The sequence below is a fragment of the Zeus faber genome, assembly GCF_960531495.2.
Source record: "Zeus faber genome assembly, chromosome: 21".
Classification (NCBI taxonomy): Eukaryota; Metazoa; Chordata; class Actinopteri; order Zeiformes; family Zeidae; genus Zeus; species Zeus faber.
This window is the reverse complement of record NC_137208.1, coordinates 24,713,723-24,735,940: the sequence shown is the minus strand read 5'-3', so window position 1 is coordinate 24,735,940 and position 22,218 is coordinate 24,713,723. Positions and strand designations below refer to the sequence as shown.

The 22,218-nt window shown below is 43.2% G+C and overlaps 2 protein-coding genes across 3 annotated transcripts in view; one reads left to right on the top strand and one right to left on the bottom strand.

The window, feature by feature from the left end:
* Nucleotides 1-16,141, top strand: part of ncaph2 (non-SMC condensin II complex, subunit H2) — a 28,719-nt gene extending 12,578 nt beyond the window's left edge. Inside the window, exons 7-20 of one of the 2 annotated variants that reach the window (XM_080022166.1) lie at nucleotides 6,640-6,719; nucleotides 7,000-7,163; nucleotides 9,257-9,396; nucleotides 10,239-10,304; nucleotides 10,876-10,939; nucleotides 11,363-11,464; nucleotides 11,576-11,620; nucleotides 11,927-11,997; nucleotides 13,106-13,202; nucleotides 13,904-13,996; nucleotides 14,236-14,285; nucleotides 14,394-14,495; nucleotides 15,088-15,237; nucleotides 15,377-16,141. In XM_080022166.1, the coding sequence (XP_079878292.1) occupies nucleotides 6,640-6,719; nucleotides 7,000-7,163; nucleotides 9,257-9,396; nucleotides 10,239-10,304; nucleotides 10,876-10,939; nucleotides 11,363-11,464; nucleotides 11,576-11,620; nucleotides 11,927-11,997; nucleotides 13,106-13,202; nucleotides 13,904-13,996; nucleotides 14,236-14,285; nucleotides 14,394-14,495; nucleotides 15,088-15,237; nucleotides 15,377-15,505 (1,353 nt within the window). In that variant the 3' untranslated portion in view covers nucleotides 15,506-16,141. Of the gene's footprint in view, nucleotides 1-6,639; nucleotides 6,720-6,999; nucleotides 7,179-9,256; nucleotides 9,397-10,238; nucleotides 10,305-10,875; nucleotides 10,940-11,362; nucleotides 11,465-11,575; nucleotides 11,621-11,926; nucleotides 11,998-13,105; nucleotides 13,203-13,903; nucleotides 13,997-14,235; nucleotides 14,286-14,393; nucleotides 14,496-15,087; nucleotides 15,238-15,376 lie in introns of both variants that reach the window. The other variant, XM_080022165.1, reaches the window with a different exon arrangement.
* Nucleotides 16,142-18,270: 2,129 nt separating this feature from the next.
* sco2 (synthesis of cytochrome C oxidase 2) lies at nucleotides 18,271-21,497 on the bottom strand. Its single transcript, XM_080022044.1, has 2 exons — nucleotides 21,394-21,497; nucleotides 18,271-19,677 (listed from the first exon to the last, which is right to left on the bottom strand). The coding sequence occupies exons 1-2, from the start codon at nucleotides 21,471-21,473 to the stop codon at nucleotides 18,714-18,716; spliced, it is 1,044 nt and encodes a 347-aa protein (XP_079878170.1). The 5' UTR covers nucleotides 21,474-21,497; the 3' UTR covers nucleotides 18,271-18,713.
* Nucleotides 21,498-22,218: the final 721 nt, after the last annotated feature.

Below are 22,218 nucleotides of genomic sequence, written 5' to 3'. Positions count from 1 at the left end.
GACTTTCCCCTGCTTGGCGGCACCACGACCTAAATACCGACCTTCTACACGAGTACCAATGGGGATAAGTCATGTACGCTCACCGGTGGACATCTTACACACATACAGGCACACACACCACCACACTTGCTTCACACCCCAGCACCCTCCTGGTTGCATTCCTCTCCTTTCCTCCCTCAATTACTGCTATAACTATGACAGGAAGAGGCCACGTGACCAGTTGTAGTTCTAGTTTTCCTGGACCTAATTAACTGTTTCTCGATACATGTTGTCGTCCAATGTTAATGTTTTTGTGTAAATGTTGTTTCGTTCTATGTTTAGTTGTCTCACCTGTGGGGATTCTCCACCTCTTGGAGTAGTGATCAGTTGTTATTAGACCCGAACTTGATAAATAGTTGTCCAAAGAGGGTGGTTCGTGGTGGTTCTCTATAACCAAAACTGTGCGCTTGTCATTCTACAGGTCATCCACAGGACAGAGTTATTGCAGCTGTTCTTGATGATTTAAGAATTAATAAGGAGTTGCATTGCAGGTTGAGAACTTGAACTCCACTTGCAGACTAAATCTGTCCTAGATGCAGTGGCATACAAATACTCTATGTTGTATCCCCAGCATGCTGGCAGCACAGGTTAAAAAAAAAAAAAAAAAAAAATTATATATATATATTTGTGTGTGTGTGTGTGTGTGTGTGTGTGTGTGTGTGATTTTAAACTGGCCCAGGCCAGTGAACCAGCTTGAACTGGTCCCAGGCCAGCAGATTTACATTCAAGAGGTTTATTCGTCACATATACATATATGCAGTGAAATGTAATGCAACGCACCTGGTGATAACACAAAATATGTCCTAGGGAAAAAATTTTTTCTAATAGACCAACTAACTGATTTCTAAAACGTAATACAGTAAGTCGAATACTTATAGAATAACATAAAAATATATAGAATAAAATGGAATAGAGGCAATATGCGTATGTATATGGAATAGGCAATTATGTATATACAGATATGTGCATTAAAGTGGCATGTGAATGAAGTGAGGTAGTGTTTGTGGGATAATACAGCACAGTACGGCGCAGGAATACGGCATCACAAAGAACCCTGAACAGTGACACAGTATGTGGTACAGTGTCCTACATATAGTACAATAAGGTAGGGGAGCCTGTGTGTGTGGCTCAGTGAGGACCCCTGGTGAGGTCAGCATTGACATTTCTAATGGCTTGCGGGAAAAAAAACTCTGTCTCAGTCTCTCTGTTCTCGTTGTGTGACTGCGGAGGTGCTTGCCTGACCGCAGCAGCTGAAACAGTCCGTTGTTGGGGTGATGAGGATCCTTCATGATCCTGCAGCTCTGCTACTACACCTCCTGGTGTATAAGTCCTGCAAGGGGGGGAGGGTAGTTCTAGTGGTATGTTCAGTTGAACGCACCACCCTCTGCAGGGCCCGCCTGTCTGAGCGGTACAGTTCGCAAACCAGGCAGTGATGTTGCCTGTCAGGATGCTCTCCACTGCTCCAGAGTAGAAGGACTTGAGGATCCTCACCGAGACCCGGAATTTCCTCAGCTGCCTGAGGTGGTAAAGACGCTGCCTCGCCTTTCTCACCAGAGTGTCTGTTTGTAAAGTTTATGTTAAGTCTCCCATGTGGACTCCCAGGTATTTGAAGCTGCTCACCCTGTCAACAGAAGTCCTATTAATCACCAAGGGCTCATGCGTCCTTGATTGTAATCCTTGCCTAAAGTCCACAATCAGCTCCTTAGTTTTGCTGACGTTCAGGTGGAGGCTGTTGTCCTGGCACCAGAGTGACAGGTCAGCCACCTCCTCGCTGTAGGCCTTCTCGTTGCAGTCGGTGATCAGGCCCATGACAACAGTGTCGTCAGCAAACTTGATGATGGTGTTGGAGCTGGACCTGGCCACACAGTCATGTGTGTACAGGGAATACAGTAGGGGGCTGAGAACGCAACCCTGGGGGGATCCTGTATTCAAGGTGAGGGAGCTTGACATGTGCTTCCCCACCCTGACCACCTGGGGGCGGGCTGTGAGGAAGTCCAGGATCCAGGCACACAGCGTAGCATTCAGTCCGAGCTCCTTCAGCTTGACAGCCAGTCTGGTGTTGGAAGCTGAACTGTAATCGATGAACAGCATTCTCACATAGGCCCTCTTCTGGCCATCCAGATGTGTGAGCGTGGTGTGCCGTACCTGGGAGACCGCGTCATCTGTGGATTGGTTCTGCCGGTACGCAAACTGCAATGGGTCCAAGGTGCGGGAGAGGAGGGGCAGATATAATCCTTAATCAGCCTCTCGAAACACTTCATGACCACCGAGGTGAGGGCCACCGGACGGTAGTCATTCAGGCAGGCAGGAGAGGTGATCTTCGGAAAAGGAACGACGGTGGACCTCTTGAAGCAGGACGGGACCACTGATTCAGCCAGGGAGATGTTGAATATTGTAGTGAACACCGGAGCTAGCACAGGTCTTCAGTACTCGCCCAGATATGCCGTCTGGGCCCGCAGCTTTCCTGGTGTTCACCCGCATCAGAGCCCTCCTGACTTGTGCACGGACACAGAGTGCGCGCTCATCCCCAGCGGTGTAACTCCAACTAGCCGGCGAGCTAGCGGTGCTGTTGCCAGACTCGCACCACGCATAAAAGGAGTTCAGTTCGTTGGCTAGGGAGGCGTCCACACTCGTGGCTGGGGAGGAGCTGCTCTTGTATTTTATCGTCCGCAGCCCCTCCCACAAGTGTCTGGTGTCCCCCCCGCTCCATCTGTAGCTCCACAGTCTCTCTGTACGCCCGTTTAGCACCCTTCACCGCCCTCCGCAGATTGTACGACGCCGCTTTGTAATTGTCCATATTTCCGGATACAAGACCATCGTTGTAAGCGGCCGTGCGACCATTCAGAGCGCAGCGAATGGATTTATCAACCCACGGTTTCTGGTTTGGGAATATCCAAACTTTCACCGTGGGAATGATGTTATCTGCTAGTGTAGTCACAAAACTCACTACAACCTCCGTAAACTTGATTGGAACATGTCCCAGTCTACGTCAGTCAGAGCGTCCTGAAGCGCAGCCTCTGATTGGTCCGTCCACCGCTTCACTTCCCTCGTCACCACCTGTTCTCGCGCGATCAGAGGCCTGTAAACGGGAACCAGCGAGATCGTGGCGTGGTCAGATTTCCCGAAAGCAGGGAGCGAGACGGTCTTGTATCCGCTATTGTAAGGTGTGCAGCAGTGGTCCGAAGTTCTATCTCCCCCGGTGGCACACGTGATGTGTTGGTGGAAATTAGGCAGAACTTTTTTAAGGTTGGCCCTGTTAAAGTCCCCAGTCACCACCACAGTCGCGTCGGGATGTGTGAAGCATACATTACATTACATTCTAGTAGTTGAAGAACACAAGCGGCTTTTAATTGTTTTATGAAAGATAGATTACAGTATGCTTATACTGGTAGACCCACTCAGCCACTGATTATAACCTTATAAGAGGGCTGCACAATTAATCGTTATGGATTCACAATTTAGATTTACACCTCTATACGATCTCATTCACACAAGACAATGATCCTGCATTTGCATAAGGGAGATCAGATGTATCTTTTTTATGGGGATGGTAGCTCAGGAGGTAGAGCTGGTCATCTAGTGATCTAAAGGTTGCTGGTTCGATCCCAGGCTCCTCCTGCTAGCAGGCTGTAGTGTCCTTGAGCAAGACACTTAACCCCTAATTGCTCCTGATGGCTGCGTCCGTCGGTGTTTGAACAATTGTAAGTCGCTTTGGATAAAAGCGTCTGATAAATGACTAAATGTAAATGTAAATGTAAATGTATCTCTCTGTTACATCAACCAATGACACGAAATACACTGAATTACACCGTGTGACAAATTCGCACAGGACGAGCGGGCAGAAACAAAATGAACTGTATGTATGGCTCCAAAAGTTCAGGGTGCTTTAAGTATTAAGGTTTTCTTTTTAATTTAGTTTAAAAAAATGTAATGCCAGTTCCTCGTGTCGATAATCTCTGTATTGGGACCGCTGAATGAGATGCACAAAGTCTTTGCAGGGTGCTTCGTTTGGTGCCCCTGACCAAGGCACTTTCAAAAGAGCTGGAGTTGGTCCCCAGACTCCGCACTGTGGGTGCCCACTGCCCCTAGGGCAGGGGTGTCCAAACTTTTTTCACTGAGGGCTACATACAGAAAATTATGCGAAGGGCTGGGTCACTCACTAGAGGTGAGGTATATCGCCTCACCTCTTAAAGTTAACAAAATCGATCAAATGTAGTTAAATTATGCTTGATAATTGAATATGGTTAAAGAAAAAAAAACGCTTACATCACAGCTTTCCATTAATTTGTTTATTTAATTTGTTACAAAAGCGGTTGGCAGTACATTCTCAAAACTGCAGCCTCAGATTGCTTCTTAGTCAGGGTTGTGATCCCCCTTCACAGCCCTGTATAAAGGGGGACAAATAGGGGGAAAAGGGGATGGGTATATTTCAAACTTGTTATGCAAATAAGTTATTGGGCTTGTTAACGCACCAACTAACATTTGTTAGAAAAGGTTATCAACTTTAATTGACGGAATTTATTAAGTAATTGGGCTTATTAACACGAGTATTATGTAATATATTTTTAACTCACCTATAATGGCGACAGCGTTGCACTCAGTGGGAGCAGTGATGCTGCGCTTTGGACTTAAGGATGGCTGGCAGGTCAGGAGTAAGTTTGGTGGTTGAGATGTGAAGGACATCACAGAGATGGCTGTCGGTCATTTTGGTTCTCAATCTGCTTTTGTCCAGAGTGAACAGAGAAAACGTTTGCTCACATATGTATGTTGAGCCGAACAGACTCATCATTCTTTTTGCGTGGCGTCTCATCAGAGGGAACTTGGCCTTTTCCAATCTCCGGTAGAAGTCGGGTAGGGAGAGAAGCTGATGTTGATTCTTCAGAGAATTATCACACCGCATTTTGATAAGTTCTTATTGCAGACTCTCTTCCACTTCTTTTGCATCCATCAGGAAGGGAGTTTAGAACAGCTTGATTTCTTTCTCAATGATAGAAAAATCTTGGAAGTGCTGACTCAATTCTGTCATGAGAGATGTGATCAGACACATATTTCCCCTTTTTAACAGAAAGCTTGGCCTTTGGAAAAGCAAATTTGATTCCAGACAGCTTTGGGAAGTGTACGACAATGAAGTTAAGTAGTTGTCTCTCAAAGAGACGGAGCTTCACACAGAATGCTTTCTTTTCACATCAGAATGGTAGAGTAGGTCCCCTGTATTCAGCATCACATCAGATAGGAAAGCTTGAAATCCTCTGGTAGAGACCTTGTGCTTGAATTATGTTGAGAGTTTTCCAAGCTGTACTGTCTTGGCATAGAGGGCTTCTCGGTAGATGATACAGTGCATTTTAACAGCCTCACCTCCACTCTCTTGCACCTTGGTGCACACCATCGAGGCCATTCCTTTGAGCTCATCATTGCTGGTTGCCCGTTCTGTTGTAACTCTACGCAGCTTGACCATTTAAGTCCATCTTGTCAGTTGCATCAGATACAGCTTCGAAAATGTCCTTACCCAATTTTTTGCCCTTTAGATCCCTAAGATCAAGCAGCTCCTCCGGAATGCAAAAGTTATCGTCAGCTCCCCGTAAAAACCCGCAAAAACATGAACAGCTGTGCGGTGGCTGTGGCATCTGTGCTCTCATCACATGCAATCGAGTAAAAATCAAAAGCACAAGCTTTATCTGACACTTGATGTTTTAAGTTAGCTGATAAGTCTTCGATTTGTCGCATAACTGTGTTTCTGGACATGCTAACTTGTTTTGTGGAGAAGCTGCCTTGTTCAAGATAGTAGCTCTGCCTAGTGTTAAAAACTAAGAAGTACAATACAGTCAAGTGCAAGTTTCATGTGTGGGCCATACTCCATTATATTTTTAGAATTTGTTGCGGGCCAATTAATAATGGACCACGGGCTGCAGTTTGCCCACGGGCCGTAGTTTGGACACCCCTGCCCTAGCGTATAGGATGGGTCAAATGTAGAGGACAAATGTCATTGTACTTGTACAATGACAATAAAGAGATATTCTATTCAACTGCACAAGATGATACAGCTGGCTAACCTGTTTTTAGCTAACGTTAGCCGCATTCTGACAGTAGCAGAGTCCACTGTACTTCGTAGAATGAGGCATGTTTAGCAAAGCGATAGCGAGCTCCATCGCTGTACTACATAATTAGAACAAATCTCAATCTCTAGTCTCCACTGTAGGTAGTTCTCTTCTTCTTCTTTTTTTTTTTTTCTTTTTTAGAACGGCTTCAAATAAATGTGAAACGTCCACTGCAATTCTGAAATGAAACGCACTCCTCCTTGACTGACTCGTCAATGAGCAAACTCGCGAATATGCAACAGTCGAAAGCGAAAAAGTTAGGGTTTAGGGATAATTGCAATGCAAAACCGGGTTCCCCTGAGGCATGCACAAAGGTTTGAAACAAATAAGAATTATTTTCATCAGTTTCTTCCACAGAAACAAAAAGTAAAGGGTATTTCAGAAATGTGGCCCAATGGGAATATAGTAAACAGGCCAGGCTCAGACTATGGATTTGTCATCGGAAATGTGGAGTGTGGACAGTCAGGACAAATTGAAGTGTGACTTGTAGCTTTGTGTGCTGCAGGTTGTCCACGTGACCCTTCTCCCCCCCGAGTGTCTTATTCGGCCAGACACGCATGAGCGGCATAAGTTTCTTCTCATCAGGTCGGTGTCATTTAGTTTAACCTTTTTTACTTTTTCTAATATTTCAAAATGTCCGTTTATTTAACATTTCATGAGCTCATGGCCATATTGACATTACATTTACATTGCATTATTTAGAGGCTTTTGTCCAAAGGGACTTACAATTGTAAGTATTGTCCATATCTAATGGAAGGTGTTTTTCTGTAAGGTGTTATGCTCATGTATTGGAATTAACTTCCAATATATTAAGGTAATTAATATTACCATGCTGCTCATTGATCTGTTTACTTTTTACACACAGCTTGAAGGGTGAGGTGCTAGGGAGCCTTAAGGACTTCCGCATGAACACCTTCATCCCTGGTGATCAGGACCTCATCCTCTTTAACTCCCATACGGCGAGCTACAGTGATATCGCAGACCATTGGAACAGCACCGATTCCCTTGCACAATCTCGCCATCCCCCTGGTAGGTCAACCAAAGGTGGGGCGCTGCCTGACTAACGTTACATAATATAACAAGAATGTCCGTGGACGCGAAAGGTTTGCAGGCCGTGCGGAGTGTCCCCTTTATGCACGGGCACTAATTACGGATGGAGGGAGACTCGTCCTGATCTATACCTGATCTAAGAGTCTCCTATAGCCTTCTCTCCATCTCCTCCTGTGACTGTGCTGTGAGCGCACAAGCAGCCATTTTCACTTTTGTAGTGTCTAAGTATTGATAACACGCTTAGTATTTTACTAATTTGAGTTTTTTTCATTTGGTTGGTGTCGGTGCTGATAGGCACAAATTAACGAAAAGGTTTTATTTCTATTAAAAAAAATAAATGCAGAATGACGGTGGGGGCCATGGGCTAGTTATGTTATCGGTGTACGCCCAAACACCAACACCAATAACCGCATCAACCCTAGCAAGAAGTGACACAAGAAATTATGCGATACCATGCGTGGGAGAAGATTATTTTTTTAATCACTGTAAAAAAAAATAAATAAAAAAAATAAAAAAAAGAATGAAAGCAGAATTTAAATTTGGATACATTATATTATAATATATTAAAAACCTAGAGAAGAAAAGCAAAATATAAAAGTAAAATGTGTTTGTTTATTTTTTATTTTAACCTGGGCTGTCAGCATGCTGCATCTGGGACAGAGTTAGTCTGCAAGTGGATTTCAAGTACTCAACCTGCAATGCAACTCTTTATTAATTCTTAAATCATCATCAACAACTGCTGCAATAACTGTCTTGTGGATGACCTGTAGGATGACAAGAGCACAGTTTTTGGTTATAGAGAACCACCACCAATCCCCCAACTATTTATCATGTTTGGGTCTATAAACAACTGATCACTACTCCAAGAGGGGGAGAATCACCACGGGTGAGACAATTAAACATAGAACCAAACAACATTTACACAAAAACACAAACATTGGACCACGTGTATTGAGAAACAGTTAATTAGGTCCATGAAAACAGGAACTACAACTGGTAACGTGGCCTCTTCCTGTCATAGTTATGGCAGTAAATGAGAGAGGAATGCAACCAGGTGGGTGCTGGGGTGCACTCGGTGTGTGTGTGTGTGTGTGTGGGTGTGGGTGTGGGTGTGTGGGTGGGTGGGTGGGTTCCCAGAAGGCCATGGAGCAGCCCAGTCCCAGGGAGCATGAGGAGACTGTGCATCCCAGGGGTGCACACATACAACCAACCCCCAAGTGCAGGTACAAGATGCAGGCGTGGGCACCAGGCACGGACCGCAGGCCTGGATCCCGGCTCCGCGCCGACAGACTGACACCCCGCCAGAAACGCCCACCACGCAGGCAAGCCGACGGGACCCCCATGCCCACCACGCCCCGCCCCACCCGGCGTGCGTGCAGAGTGTGCTCAGAGCGGGGCACCTAGATGTTAGCCCACCGCCAGATATACCCGGCCCTCCACCACCCCCAGGACCCAGCGCGCCCGGCGCAGAGAACTCGTGCAGCAGGAGCAAAAGGCCGACAGCCGCCCCCCACACCCCAACCCACATTCACAACAGCAAGCAGCCCCCCAAGGGGCCCAGGAAGGCACCCGGCGGCGCTCTCCGCAGCCCCGCAAGGTCGCAGCACACCTTAAGCCAAAATGCCCCACACCGACCTGCCAGGGACCGGCCAACCTGGAAAACCCCAGTGCTCAATGTGTGCTGTTGGCTATTGCAGTTAAAATTGCAGGGTTGGGGGTGTGAGTCCTTCAGGCAAGTCTAACCCAAATCACTCCCACCCCTCCTGCCCTGCACTTATGTGTTTCTGGCTGCTGCTCCGTGTACTGCCCCCCCCCTCCCCCCGTCTGCTCTTATTGGCTGTAGCTTGTTGCGTCACTCCCGAGTCGAACCCCAACACGTTGTTCTGCAGTTCATACCATATGAATGTTGCTCACTAGCGGGCTATGATTTACCTCCAATTTGGGGCTTTGCTCAGCGGTCTCCAAAAACCTGTCCGCAAGTGGAAAATCAGGCCAGAATCACATAGTCTGAACTCGGCATAAAGCAATTCAAATCAAATGGAATGGTAAACATTTTTATTTTACACATGCAGCGAATGAGGCACCGGAGGATCATGGGGCGCAAGTTGCCCATGATGACGGGGGTGATGACGGAGGGGTAAACTTCCTGCCCATCGAGGACAACTGCTTGGAAATGGATCACATGCCAGAGGAACACATCAACAGACACAAGGTCATTCATATCACCTGCACTGGTGTTTTTCAACCACCGTGACACACTGGTGTGCTGTGAAAATGTTTGAAATTCCTCTTTGTAAGGAAATAATGGAATTAAGTTCTTGTGTTGCAGTTTCAAAATTACAAGGCTGTATTAAGACATATGTTCTTGAAGAAAAAGCAGCCCTGTGTTCTTCAGAACAAGCTTAAGTTTCACACTAAAAGTGAGAACTATGAGTAGTGATGTGATGTTCGACTCCGTAGATTTGGTTCTTGACGAGTCACTCAGTAAAGAGTCAATTCAATTTTCTGAATCTCTGTTTAATTCCGTTGGTGTAATGCACGGTGAGTGGTGACAGAAGAGTCCGTGGTTCTTGAGTTGTGAATGGAATTCTCATAAGAATCATTTAATTTTGTCAAAATTATTTATTTTAGTAGAATGGTGAGTATAAAGCAGTCACAATAGGAATTATATAGGAAGTATGCCAAATGCCTTGGTATTTTTAGCCTTGGATTTAAATTTGTTTAATTTAGTTTTAAATGACGCCTGAGTCATTTAAAATATTTTGCTTCAAAACAAATCATTATCTTGTCTTGCATCAATACCTTTAACTAGGCCATATTAATAATGAGCATAGTTCTCCATTTTTGTGACATTTTTAGTGGTTAACAGGAAAGTTGTGTGTCACAGGACTCTTTCCTGTAAAAAATGTGCCGTGGCAGAGAAAAGCTTGGGAAACACTGACCTACACAACACTTTAAACACTATTGGCATGGACCACCAAACTATTTGGGGTTTGTAACTCCCACACTTGGAGGTACTGTATGTGATGGGTGTTTTTCCTTCCTGTTGCCCAGGCCCCTAGTAAAGGCAGAATGCTTCAGGAGAGAGATGACGTCCGGCCCACCGAGAAGGAGCAAGCGGTATGCTTAAACATTATTTATTGGTCCACATTATGTGTCACATGTAATGGGTGGGGAGGGATGGGGGCATATTGAAGTGTAAAAAAAACATTGAAATGTAGAACATTATATAGAACTTCTATTTTAGTAATCTGATTTGAGTAGAGGCCTTCCAACGTGCATGTTTTTTTTTTTTTTTTTGTACTTTCAAAAACCTTGGCACCTGACATAACTGCCTACTTTTAAATCTTGAGGAAACAATTTTTGTTGGTAGAGCAAAATGAATAACAAAATAAGCCGACTCCGTTGTCTCAAATTACCATTACTTATCTATATATTACAATATCGCACTCGAGGTTATGCTGCTATACTGTGCATAAGCACAGTATTATGTTAACAAATAATTTGGATGTGGGAAGGGGGGTTTGTATGTATGCAAATGTGTCTCTTGATATACTGTATCAAGATGGCAGATGTTTACCAATGTATATAGAAGCCTATGCAATGACTCCAAGTTATAAGTGCATAAATGGAGCCGACAGTTTTGAAAACAGACTGAGCTTTATTGCCCAATTTTATTTTTTCCCTCTAGGAAAATGTATGGCGGTTACAAGACCCCTATGCTGTGCTTGGGGAGGACCAACCTCTTAAAACGGGTGAGGAAAATACCTTCGATTATCCAAGCTTGTTAGAAGTCTAGTGTTGGTGAGAATTAACTGTTTTTCACTTGTTGCCATGACATTGGTTCCTTGAACATGATGTTTAATTACCAACCACTCCCATAGTTTGGAGTACATTTGTAGGGGGAAAGCTTGAAGTAAAACTGCCTGGAAAAATGTATTTTCCTTTGGGAAAAATAGTGCAATTAGCATTCAATACAAAGATTGGAATGACTTAAAAGTAGCTTCTGAGCAGGTGTTGCTTTCATTCCCACACTATCTACATTATATTTAAAATTAGGTACCCTCAAGTATGCACCTAACGGTGATGTGTTTAGTATATTGTTCAGAATTCTAATTTGTCCACTGAAATGCGTGAAATGATGAAAGGATGACGTGGTTTGCTCCTTGTCTCCCCAGGGAAATGCTACAAGGTGCCTGATGGTCTGGGAATGGGGAAGAGAAAAAGAAAAGGCAGCTCTGTGCTGCCTTCAGACTTAAGGAGCTGGTTAACAGGGACATGTGAGTCCACCATTTCAGTTGTATCCATGTCTCCATTTATTCAGATTAAAAAAAAAAATAATAATAAATATATATATATATTTATTTATTTATTTATTTATATCACTGCAGATGATCGCCAGGAGCGGAAGTTAAAAAATGGGCCTGCGTTTACAGGTAACCACAACACACCACATAGCTCCTCAGTGATGTACCTGTATGCATTGTATATATTTGTAATACAAATTCGAGTCAGCTGGGGGAGTCTTGCTTCATGGCTAGCAATCGATCAAAACGTTATTGTCCCCAAGGAGTCTAATAAAGCTCTGGTGTCTCATTATTGTACACTTGCAATACATTAAAGACATCACAAGTATCATGTGATGCCAGCACATTGACCAATATTTTTCAACTTCATATTCACAAAATATTCTTGCAGCTATCAGTGACATTACCAGTTTTAAGTGCCATTTGCTGTTGCAGATCTGAACTACATTTACTACACCACCATCAAAGACAAGCTGAAGACTCTAAGGAGGACCTGCAGGAAAGGGGTAGAGAGTTTGTTTATTAAGCGATACCCTCCATTATAGCACCTTACTACATGACTCTGGAATAATCAATTCTGATTGGTCAATAGTAGCTGTAACTAGCTAATTTTTAGGGTAAGTGGTTTGCTATGTTACAGTGTTAGATACATTGTTGTGGACTACCTTTCATAGAAGAAGTTCTTTAACTAGACATTAGGGCTAAACGATTTGGGAAGAGGCTTTCACTTTTGTGGTGTCCAAGTAAGTATTGTTAACAAACTTAGTACTTTACAAATTAGAATTTCATTTGATGAACTTGATGAACGGAGATATGCGAAAATGTAATAAATGTTTTCATTTAGGTCTTATTTCTATTAAAAAAAGGACAGTGTAACACCAGTAACCGTGGCAACCCAATTTTTTATTCAACTATTGAACTGTAAAAAGAAAAACCTTCGATCACAGTAGAGTATAAACTGATTTGATTTAACTTCAAGCCTTGTTATTGTTGGAGTCTAAAAAGGAACATTCGATAAATATACAGTGTTTCAGCAGAAAGTTCTTTTTTATAAAAGTTTTCCGTGTGCTGTGATCACCCAGTATCACTGGGGGGGCGGCAGCGTGGAGGTTCAGTAAAAACACTCACTATAGGCTGGGGTGGTAAGAGTGTCAGGAGAAGTGTCCCATTACGCACGGTTTTGTTCCACTCACACTTGTTTTGTTCCATAAGGAGACGTAAAATAAAAACACTGGTCTGGTCGCTAGGCGGCCCCCTATCCCGGCTTTAGGAAGAGCCGGCCCTGGACAGCCCTATTGGTTAGATTGTGTAACCTTGAAAAAACTAAAAGTTTTATTTTTATAATCGCAGCCTCTGCGATTTGGAAAATTGCATTCTGTTAAATTGCGATGTTGATTTAAATTAGATTAATCGTTCAGCCCTGGCCCAGGCATGCACGTTAAAAAATAATTTCAAATCAATATTCCCTCTCAATGTATTTTTATTTACTAAGTAGCCATGTAATAAGCGGCATAATGTGTGTGCTAGTCACTATCGCAAAAGAACCCAGGTTATTTTGCAATAATGACCGGCTGGCTGCACATCATCCCCTACGTACCCCCTGCACACTCTCAGGGTGTCGCTGTGCCAGACGAGGAGCTGGAGAAGACCTACCTGCAGCCCCAGGAAGGAGAGGGGGAGCTGCCTCAAGAAACTCTAAGGGACCTGCAGGGTAATTCCCCTCCTATGATTGCGCAACTGAAATAAATAAAATTTAACTAAAATTGTGACAAATTCAATTCTTCATCCGAACATGCTTCTTTCTTATTTCCAAAGTGGGGTGATCCTTTTCCGCGAAGCGCACTGAGAAAAACATGAAGGGATCCGGTTGTCTTTGCAAACACTTGGAAACGCTAGAGGGGGGAAAGTTGAAAAAGTTGTCATTACCCTTTGAATTTTTAAAATAAAATTGCGTGTTGCATTAGTAGACAGAGATTTTTGAACACATCAGAACATCAAGCTACGATTGGCTCGCTTTCAGCAGATTACTGAAATTATAAATACTGTGTTGTTTTAGTGTTAACGGTTGGAGTTTACTCAATATTATCCTTTGTCTAAAATACATTTTTGAATTTTTCACAAAAATGATTTTGACATTTACAAAAAATAGCCGTGATCCCCAATTGAAGACCACTGATGTTTAGCATATACAGTAGATGGATGGAGGGCTTGGATAAACATAAAATCATAAAGTACATTTTCCATTTTCTCAGGACTGCCACTTTCGAATTTGTCTGTATATGCACGTGTATATGTAAAGTACAAATTGTTGTTTTCTAGCTATTATTCTAGTAAAGTATTTTTTTATCTTTCATACTGCTGCAGATACCAAATAATCTGCTGCACTGATTTTCTTTCGATTTTTCTATAAAGGTGTAGATGAGGACAACTCTGACAACGAACATGACCCTTTGCCCCATGACTTTCCAGCAGAGAATTGCGGCGCACCAGCCATTATATTATCAGGTAAAACAATATTGGGTCAAACTCTAAAACAACAAGGAATAGTTACTTCCTAAGCTGACATTGGAACACCAATGTTTTCTAACAGTTTCTAACATGACTTTACTCTTTGTTGTCTCTTCACTTTGGAAAAATAAAGTGATTTTGGAAATGAATGGGTGTTTGGCACCGTTTTCCACAAAAAACACAATTGTACAAAATTAATGGCAATTTTTTGATTTTTTTTTCTCCCTTCACTGCAGAGATTCGGGAGGATGAACCGAGTTATGAAGATCTCGTAAAGAAATGTGTGGTATGCATCCAAGTTTTGTATTGTTTTTGTATTTTCTATTCATTTCTAAAGTGTACCCACGTTCTGGTGTTCTCTTTTCTTACCCAATGTTTACTTAACAATTTCTAGGAACAATACCTCATCAGCTCCGCGGGTTGGGCACAGGAAACGGCATTGTCTCAGAGAGTCAAGGATTGGGAGGACAAGATCCACCCGATGCTGGAGCTGCAGGTACGCTTTCACAGTTCAGCAATGTCACTGATGGCTTTTTATATTTATTTTATGGAATGTTTTTTCAACCCAGAACTTAAAATGTCAGTTTATCATTTATAAATGTTTACAGTACAACCTTATTCTACACTTTACTATTGAAAAAAATGTACTGCTGCAGGTTCTCGCCGTGATTAAATTCTTTAAGTGCCTCAATAGATAAATACATGTTAAATCTACCTTTTTGAAAGGGGAAGCTTACATTATAGTCACGCGTGTCTTTTTCACTTCTGCAAATAAGCTCTTTTAGCCACATCTGAGACTAGAAACATGAAGTTTCTCCATTTCCTACTGGTCAATCTGCTGTAGCCAACGTTAAGCTTTGGATGTACTGTGGCAATTGTGACTTTTTAAAATAAAAACTGACATTACAATAACACATACTGTTATACAAAACATACTGTTATAATAATCAAGAAAATACGCTAGCTTCTCATTTTCGAAAAGAAGATTTAACGTGGGCTGGGGTTGAAAATACCAAACCTGTCCTTATAGACCTGTCTTCATGTCATAACGTTAACTTATGCTCCTCTGCTGTTGGGACTTTACCCAGGAGCGGTGCCCAGTTTTTGACATCCACGACTATGGGGATAGGATCGTGGAGGGGCTGGGCGCCGTGGGTCACCGCAGGTCCTTTGCCTCCATCGTCGGGGGCATGGATAACTTCGAAGCCTGCAAGTACATGCTGGCCTCCCTCCAGCTGGTGAGTGGGGGGTTAAACCTCCGTTTGTGTGCGTTTAGACACTGTAGAATAAATATTGAGACAAACATTATTGTTATTGTCTCAAATTCCCCAAGACTGCTGCTTTTTCCTCAAAGTGTTCTCTTTGATCCCTTCCCAGGCCAACGACCATACAGTGGAGATAGACAAAGTGGACGGACTGGAAGAGAACGTGGACACCATGGGACTAACCCTCCTTAGCACCCACAGGGCCAATGACCGCTTCAAGACCCTGGCCCCCTCCACTTGATCTCCACCCCACTCCCGCGATATCACCCAGTTGTTTTAGTGACTGTGGGAGATTTACAGTATATCTCTAAAGCTAAACGCTACATATACCAATTAATAGCATTGCAAGAGTAGCCTTTGAATGTGTTAAGAACTAAGTGATTGTGCTTATTGTGCTGGTTTTTATTTCTAAATAATATATGCAATAAAAGTGTTTTGTTTTTTTCTCTTCAATAGATGGAGGGCGGTTTTAATTAGAATGACTTCCTCAGTGACATCTATCAGGGCAGAAAGCTGAACAGCTTGTATCAGGAGGTCTTTTGAATTAGAATGCATGGAAAAAAACATTTCAGTCTGTGTGTATCAGTTCAGAGACCCAAATGGATGCGCACAAGCACTGAAAAAGTGAGTTTTGCAAATAGGTCCCCTTTTTCACGTTTGAAACTTTAAATGTACGTGTGGCTTAAGCAGCCACACCTGTCTAGGTAATTGGGCCGGGGATCAGGGTGGCTGTTCACCTGTTGCTCATTAAAGTAATCAATGGGCAACAGGTAAACTCCCATCCCAACACACAGGAGTGGAGCTCTTGTCATGACATGCTTTCCATCTGATCTGGGCTTGTTCCACCTTGCCCACTTTCTATAATAAAACTGGTGTGTTTTCATCACCTGTCTCTCTGTTGTTGGGCCCTGAAAACGCCCCTCGAGTGGTGTGTGACAGGCAAACTGCCACAGTATGGCCTAACATGTTTTTAACCAATATACACTACTCACAAAAAGTTAGGGATATTCGGCTTTCGGATGAATCTAAAATGCACTATAACCTTTACAGGTGAACTGAATTTGACCTTCTCTAAACTTTTGAATGCACATGTCCAACTGTTCAATGTTTCAGTATTTTTTGCACGACTTGTTCTCTAACAAGGAGCTGAACGGCAAAATTCACAACAGGTGTTTGATCCATGAATCGACCAATACATTTCCTGGTTCAATTAGAATTGGTATTTAAACAGTGCTCTTCATCATGCTGTTCACATTTTGACATCATGAGACCAAGACGACACCTAACAACTGATCAACAGTACCTCGCCATTGTGAGGCTTCAAACAGGATGTTCTCAGTGGGAAGTGGCCACTGAGCTTAGAGTGACACAGAGTGTCATCAGCAGAGATACAGAGAGACTGGAAGAGTCACAGAAAGGCATAGAAGTGGACGTCCTTTGGCCACATCCCACACTGATGAGCGCTTCATTGTGAACAGTGCCCTGCGGAACCGGATGATGAATGCCACTCAACTCCAGGCACATTTAAGGGAGGTGAGAGGCACCAAGTGTCACGTCAGACCATTCAAAATCATTTACATCAGTGTGGTCTGCGTGCTAGAAGACCTGCAAGGGTACCTGACCACACCACCAGGCACAGGCATCATCGTCTTGCATGGGCCAGGGAGCATTTACGCTGGACGAGGGACCAGTGGCCTCAGTGCTGTTCTCTGATGAAAGTCGATTCACGTTGAGCAGAAATGATGGCCGCCAACGATGTTGGAGACGCCAAGGAGAGCGCTATGCATCAGCCACTGTTGTCACCAGACGAGCCTTTGGTGGTGGTGGTGTTACAGTGTGGGCAGGTGTGTCTAGTCAATAAAGAACTGCCCTACACTTTGTGAATGCTACAGTGACAAGCCCATACTACCTGAATAACATCATTAATCCAGTCATTGTGCCCCTGCATGAACAACACAGGCCTAATTTCATCTTCATGGACGACAATGCTCCAGCTCATCGAGGTGGCATCATTAGGGAACGGCTGCTGGAGACTGGGGTACCTCAAATGGAGTGGCCTGCACTTACTCCAGACCTGAATCCAATAGAAAACCTATGGGATCAGCTGAGTCGCTGTGTAGAGGCTCGTAACTCTGTGCCCCAGAACCTCAGTGACCTGAGGGCCGCCCTTCAAGAAGAGTGGGGTGCCAGGCCTCAGCAGACAATAAGTCGACTTGTGAACAGCATGAGACGTCCTTGTCAAGCTGTAATTGATGCTCAAGGGCACATGACAAGTTATTGAGACATTGACATTTTTTGTTGTGGTAAACCCACCACTGTTGTTGGCTTTTGTTTCAATCAATTGTTTGAGATGAGAAAATCACCATTGCATGCTTCTACTTAAATGCCCTATTTTCATGATTTATCACTGTAGCTTGAAATTTTTACATTTTCCATAAATTTCACCCGAAAGCCAAATATCCCTAACTAGTTGTGAGAAGTGTATATTCTAACTACAAAGGCAGGAATCTGTCTGTTCGTTTATAATGTCCTTCAATTATCTAGACAACCATTCATCCGATCTACTAAACACTTGGCGGGTGTATTGCTGGGGACCCAAGGACGTGTAGTGTCGAATTTGGACAAGCGACAAGTGTAATATGAATCAACCCTTTCAATTAACAGCCAACAGCAAGCCACAGGGCTCTGCGACTGAGTCACAAAGACTGTTTCCCCAGTATATGACGTTAACCAGCAGTTTCATCTTCCATTGTGGAACACAGGACTGAATCATTGACATTTTGTTAAAGGGTGGCATTAAAATGTCTTAGTCTTTTAAATGGGCATGTACTTGTGTTACCAATAAATTTATATTATCCAAATACCCCCTCTCAAACATTTCTTTACGAATTAAGGCTATTGATATAAATTATAAATTCCACCTTTTATTTTCGTAAAAGTGCAATCTGCTAAAAGGTATACATGCTTTAAACACATGTACACTAATTTCTGTACACTGGTGTTTTCAGTTATCTTTAAGAAAAATAAATTAATGCTTTTCTTCTGGGTTTTTAATGGCAGTTGGCGTTTATCAGTTCAGTTGAATTATATTCTCCAATAAAGTCACCTTCAGTTAATACATGACATTGGCCCTGTTTCCCTTTATAACAAATGAAAGACTAATAAATTAAATAGCCACATAAATAAAAATAGCAGCAAATTTTGATTGACAGTGTTGATACTGTCTTTGGAAACAACTTAAAAAACCTTCAATTTCTTAAACCTACATTTTTGTGCCCAGGCGGTATAAAATCTACACCCCTGGTACATCCATTAAATTGAATCAAAAATTCATAACCAAACCAGACACAAGACCGACACTCAGGTTGTTATTTCATTCCATACGTTAACTAAAGCTCTTCCTTTGTGCATTGGTATAGCGTAGCCTTAGTTCTATTGCTTCTTTTCTGTTATTGTTCCAACCAAGAAACCTGGTTAGTACCGGTGTAGGCCTTCATGTGGCTCCGGACGCTCTCTGTGATCTGCTCCTGGCTTTTCATCCTGTTGTAGTAGTCCAGGAACAAACCATCCGGGTTGACCAGGTAGATGAGGATGGTGTGGTCAACTATGTAGTCCCCGTCATCGTCCTTGGGGCCCGGACTGGCATACACGCGGTAGTCCTTCCCGGCGCACTTCACTTCCTCTGCGGTGCCTGTCATCCCAACCAGGCGGGGGTGAAAATCCTGCACATACTTGGCCAGCGCTGCTGTGTCGTCCCTCTCTGGGTCCACCGTGATGAAGAGCGGCTGCACCATTGGCAGGGCCCCGTCCTCGTCCAGCGCAGCCACCACGCCGCTCATCTTGTCCAGCTCGTCAGGGCAGATGTCCGGGCAGTGGGTGAAGCCGAAGTACAGCAGGACCCAGCTCCCCATGAAATCGGCCTTGGTGCGGCGCCGTCCCGTGTGGTCCACCAGGCTGAAGTTCCCCTGGCCCAGGGCGACCCGCTTCAGCTGTTCGACACGCCGCACCCGCCACTTCTGCTGCTTCTCCAAGTACACGTACCGCCAGGTGCCCAGGATACCCACGGCAAACAGAAGGGTTACCGCCAGCCGTGTCCCCAACTTGATTCTTGCCGTCTTGGCAGAGGTGCCGGGGCCCTGGGAGAAACGGCACCTCTGGAAGGTCGAGTGAAGAAGGCCGCAGCGATGCTGATAATGATACAGACTTCCAGGTGTGCCCCGTGTTGTGTAGCCAAACAGTCGAAAGCCGATTTGGGGAAGATGGTCTAATGAGCGATGTAGCGTGGATTTGCCTTGGTTTAGAGGTGCCGACAGAGCACACCTCACATGTCTGACTCCGGAAAGGTCACCTCTCAGAACGCGTGCCAGCCCTAGCAACATGTTTTTGATTAGATAAAATGACTCCCTCCACCACCTGCGGTGAGAACAAGAGCATGGCATCAGTCTATGGAAAACCTTTTTACCACTTAATCCGTAAGACGATCTAGTCACCTCTTAAAGGTTACTAGTACTTATATTTGAGTTACTAGTTGCTATTCCAACAGTTACTAGTAGCTTAAGTTAGCTTTAGTTTTACTAGTCAAAATGTATTTGGTACTAGAACTTATTTAGATACTAGTAACTATTCTGGTTGTTACCAATAACTATTGCAATGTTACTAGTAACAATTTGGAATTTTGCCATTGAATCCTCTGGGGCTCTGTGTTTCAGATATTCAATTTTTGCCTTTCCATTTTACTAGTCACTATCAATTGAGTACTTTTTCATTAGGGATTAGTGCCGTTTCCTGTTCTTACTGGTAACATTTTTATTTTTACTACTATTAAATTAAATTAAACTATCAAGCTGTTTTGTCTAGTAATTTCTCATGATGAGACAGTTACTAGTAAAACAACTGCTACTAGTAACGACGTGAAAGGGCACTAGTCACTAATGAATAAGTGCTAATACTCAATTAATAGTGATTAATAGAGTAAAATTTGAAATGGAGACTAGTAACAATCGTAATAAATACAGTACCAGCTGGAAGCAAATATTTAATATCTGAAACACAGAGCCCCATAGGACTCAATGACAAAAATGTCCAAATTGTTACTAGAAACATTGCGATAGTTACTGGTAAAAATTGTAATAGTTACTAGTCTCCAATAAATAAGTACTAGTTAGGGATCCCACGGTGAGGAATTTTTCATACCGGTTAATAAACTAATACAAATCTGGGAGGTAGTTGGTGAGGTTTATTACATGATGCAGTGAGGTAAAAATGTGAAAGTCCAAGTTCAATCTCTGTTGATACTCCTTCCATATAGTTTGATTAAAAACATTTCCCATGTAGAGTATGTCATGTAGCACAAATCACATGGGTATATTTAGTTAATCTGACAAGTATAAAATCTAAATATACATATATAACAATGCACAATAGATATACAGATAATATTTATTATCTGTATGATATATATTTTTTTTACTACTATATGTACATTTACACACTCACCTGCATCCTCAAAGTGAGAGACACAAGCTTGTAATATTTCCTTATTGTATTTTATGTATCACTAGTTGGAAGAACCTTAGGCAGATCCTACAGAAGGGCGAGAAAGAGAGGGACAGAAGTTGTGGGTAATGTTGCCTATATATTAATATATTACGTTATATTATATTTTATAAACAAATTTAAATAAAAAAAGGAAAATAATCGTGTCACTTAAAAATAAATATATTTGCAAACAGCGTCTAAATGAATGAATGCAGAAATGTGTACGCAAAGCGACGCGTTAAACAGGGAGGCCCACATGAGCTAGAAGCGACCGCTTTTTGGCGATTGAGCGTTGAGAGCGTACGGTGACTGTTGGAATAGCAACTAGCAACCTAAATATAAATTAAATATAATATGGATTATTAACGCCCTTTGGATTAAATATTAAAAAAAAAAGGCTCCCAATATCAGTCACAACACAACCATGTGGCGACGTGAACGCACTCGGGCGACGCGACACCGAAACACGGGTTCACTTCACTCCCGGAATTCATCCCCCGGATATCAACGTAATAGCGCATCGCAGAATAAAAACGCCAAGTTGAACTGACAACCGCGGCTTTCGTAAGAGACGTTTGACTTCGAAAATACCTCAAGCGGCGTGGACCGGTCCTCGCAGAGCTGTGACGGACGTTCAGGTTCAGCGCCGGTGATTGTGAAACGTGTAACATTGCAGCTTGAGTGGCGAGGTCGCAGATTCGACAAACTCGCGAAGCGATGAAGGGGGAAACATAAAGGTGTCGTGCTCTAAACATCAAATGTTACCCTGGGTGCGAGGCACGCGGAATGTTGACATGTTAAGGTCAAATTATTATTATTTTCCCAAATTATTCGTCGCAACATTCGCTTGGAATCCCAGGCAGATTCGCGCGCGCTATTCGAGGGGGAAGGCCACTAGGGGGCGCCAACACCTGCTCCAACCGTCTGCATGGGTTCCAAAACGATTCCCTCGCACAGACTCCAAGTGCATTTGATAGTAGATCTGTTTTGTTCATTTCCAAGGACGATGCAAAACCAAAGAGGAACAAGGATAAAGGGAGGAAAAAGTAGTAATAAATCTAGATAATAATATTTAGAAAAAGAAGCGGAAACTTTATACACGCTGTATCTTTCTCTCTTTCTTTCTCTCCTCATACCTACAATGCGGCACTAGTCCTTGTCTTCCTTCTAATGGCTGGACCCCATATTCTGTTCAGAATTCAGAATTCAGCTCTTGTCACAGTGTCTGTATAGTGTGTGCATGTGTGCGTGCGTGTACGCATACACTCGCACACAAATGCACAGGCATGCTACAGCACACTAAGGTTAATTATCATCACCACCAGGAATGTTTTATAGGCATCTACTGTGTTTGAGATTAATTTCAGTGAAGACTGATAATAAGTGTGTATAATAATAGTGTGTGTCTGTGTTTTT

Excerpts from the sequence above, each read along its gene's own strand:
- sco2 (XM_080022044.1), bottom strand. The coding sequence starts at position 21,473 with ATGTTACACGTTTCACAATCACCGGCGCTGAACCTGAACGTCCGTCAC. Across the intron at positions 19,678-21,393 it reads ACCGGTCCACGCCGCTTGAG|GTGGTGGAGGGAGTCATTTT; the intron begins GTATTTTCGAAG and ends TTCTCACCGCAG.